Source organism: Triticum aestivum, chromosome 3B, assembly GCF_018294505.1.
Source record: "Triticum aestivum cultivar Chinese Spring chromosome 3B, IWGSC CS RefSeq v2.1, whole genome shotgun sequence".
NCBI classification, from domain to species: domain Eukaryota; kingdom Viridiplantae; phylum Streptophyta; class Magnoliopsida; order Poales; family Poaceae; genus Triticum; species Triticum aestivum.
Window position 1 is genome coordinate 14548522 of NC_057801.1, and position 1421 is coordinate 14549942.

The 1421-nt window shown below is 51.1% G+C and overlaps 1 protein-coding gene across 1 annotated transcript; it reads right to left on the reverse strand.

Moving 5' to 3' along the window:
- Window positions 1-405: 405 nt before the first annotated feature.
- On the reverse strand, window positions 406-939 carry LOC123064349 (non-specific lipid-transfer protein 2P-like). Its single transcript, XM_044487844.1, has one exon. The coding sequence runs from the start codon at window positions 876-878 to the stop codon at window positions 582-584; it is 297 nt and encodes a 98-aa protein (XP_044343779.1). The 5' UTR covers window positions 879-939; the 3' UTR covers window positions 406-581.
- Window positions 940-1421: the final 482 nt, after the last annotated feature.

The following is a 1421-nucleotide window of genomic DNA, read 5'->3' on the forward strand; positions in this document are numbered from 1 at the left end:
ACCAACATGTGGTTGGATGGTGGACAGTGGTATCCCGGTCCACCAGTGTTCAAGTCCTATACTTGGCACTGATGCTCGCAATTTCTTGGATTTATTTGAGGCTTTCCTGCGATGTTCGTTCAGTGAGAAGATCGTTGCCATCGACTACTCGGCGTCTATGGTGTCTTTGTCAATCTTAAAAATGTTATGCCGGTTCAATATCTCATATGTGCTCATAGCGGTAGAGTGTGCATGCATGCATTCATAAAGGTGAGTGTATGCTTGTGTTTGTGAGCATCTGCGAATGTACCATGTTAAAAAAAGAAACAAATTGCACAAATACCCATCCGTTGTTTAAGCTCGCCCGTCGGTACACATGATCAATCTTATTATCTCAAAACTAAGGCAGCAGCGGCAGCAAGAGCCACACTGCCCTCCATAGATCATCTTCTTGTTCCCATAGAGAAGGCATCAAATCATACGACACATCCATACACACGAGCTGACAGCGCAAAGCTGCCGAGAGTAATAATAAGCAGTAAAACGTACGTACACAGTGCACACACAAACGACCAGGGGTATATATATGTTGGATGGAGGCACTAGCAGTGTGGCAGGGCGATGCCGCAGGTTGAGACGGTCTGGCGGGTGTAGGGGCTTTGGATGTAGCGGCCGTAGATGGGGTTCTTGGCGAACTGGCAGAAGCACCCCTGCTGCGCGCGCAGGTTGGAGCAGCACGCGGCGCTCGGCTTGGACCCCGTCATGACCGGCGACGCGCACGCAGCCAGCAGCCCCGCGTTGCACGGCGCCGCGGCGGCGCTCGCTGTGCTTGCCAGAGCCAGCAGCGCCAGCACCATCATAGCCGCCACCACCACGGCCATGTCCTTCCTCACCGCCATGGCTCTGGGTCTCCTAGCTGCTTGCTCACTCGATGCCGTGAGCCGGGATGAAGTTCTGCGGCGAGTGATGCAGTGGTCGATGGCGGGAACTGTCGAGAGAGTGCGGAGGTAGCTTTGGTATTTATAGCCGCGCTCGCCAGCTCCGTCCATCGTAACCGTTCTACACGTTTTCATCGAAGAAAATTCCGTAGAAACTATGGGCGAGATCAGTATTACTAGTACTGCTGTTTGTGACTTCCACAGCTCCCACGCCGGGATCGTCATCGTTAATACGGTCCATCAGAACCACTCTACGAGCCGGCATCTTTGATTCTGCAAATTTCTAGAAGAAATTTTCTTATTTGGGCTGTTTGATTCAGACACAAGTGCAAACTGAGTCATCGCACACTGTTCGGAATCACTGTTGCAAACAGTTTAGTGAACTATCAACTTAGGGCCTGTTCGGAACAAAGGCGTACAAAACATAGGAATGGAAAGAAAACCGCAAAGGAAACTGAACGAAGGAGTGTTCGCGTCGATGGGAAAACGTACAGCAGAATATCA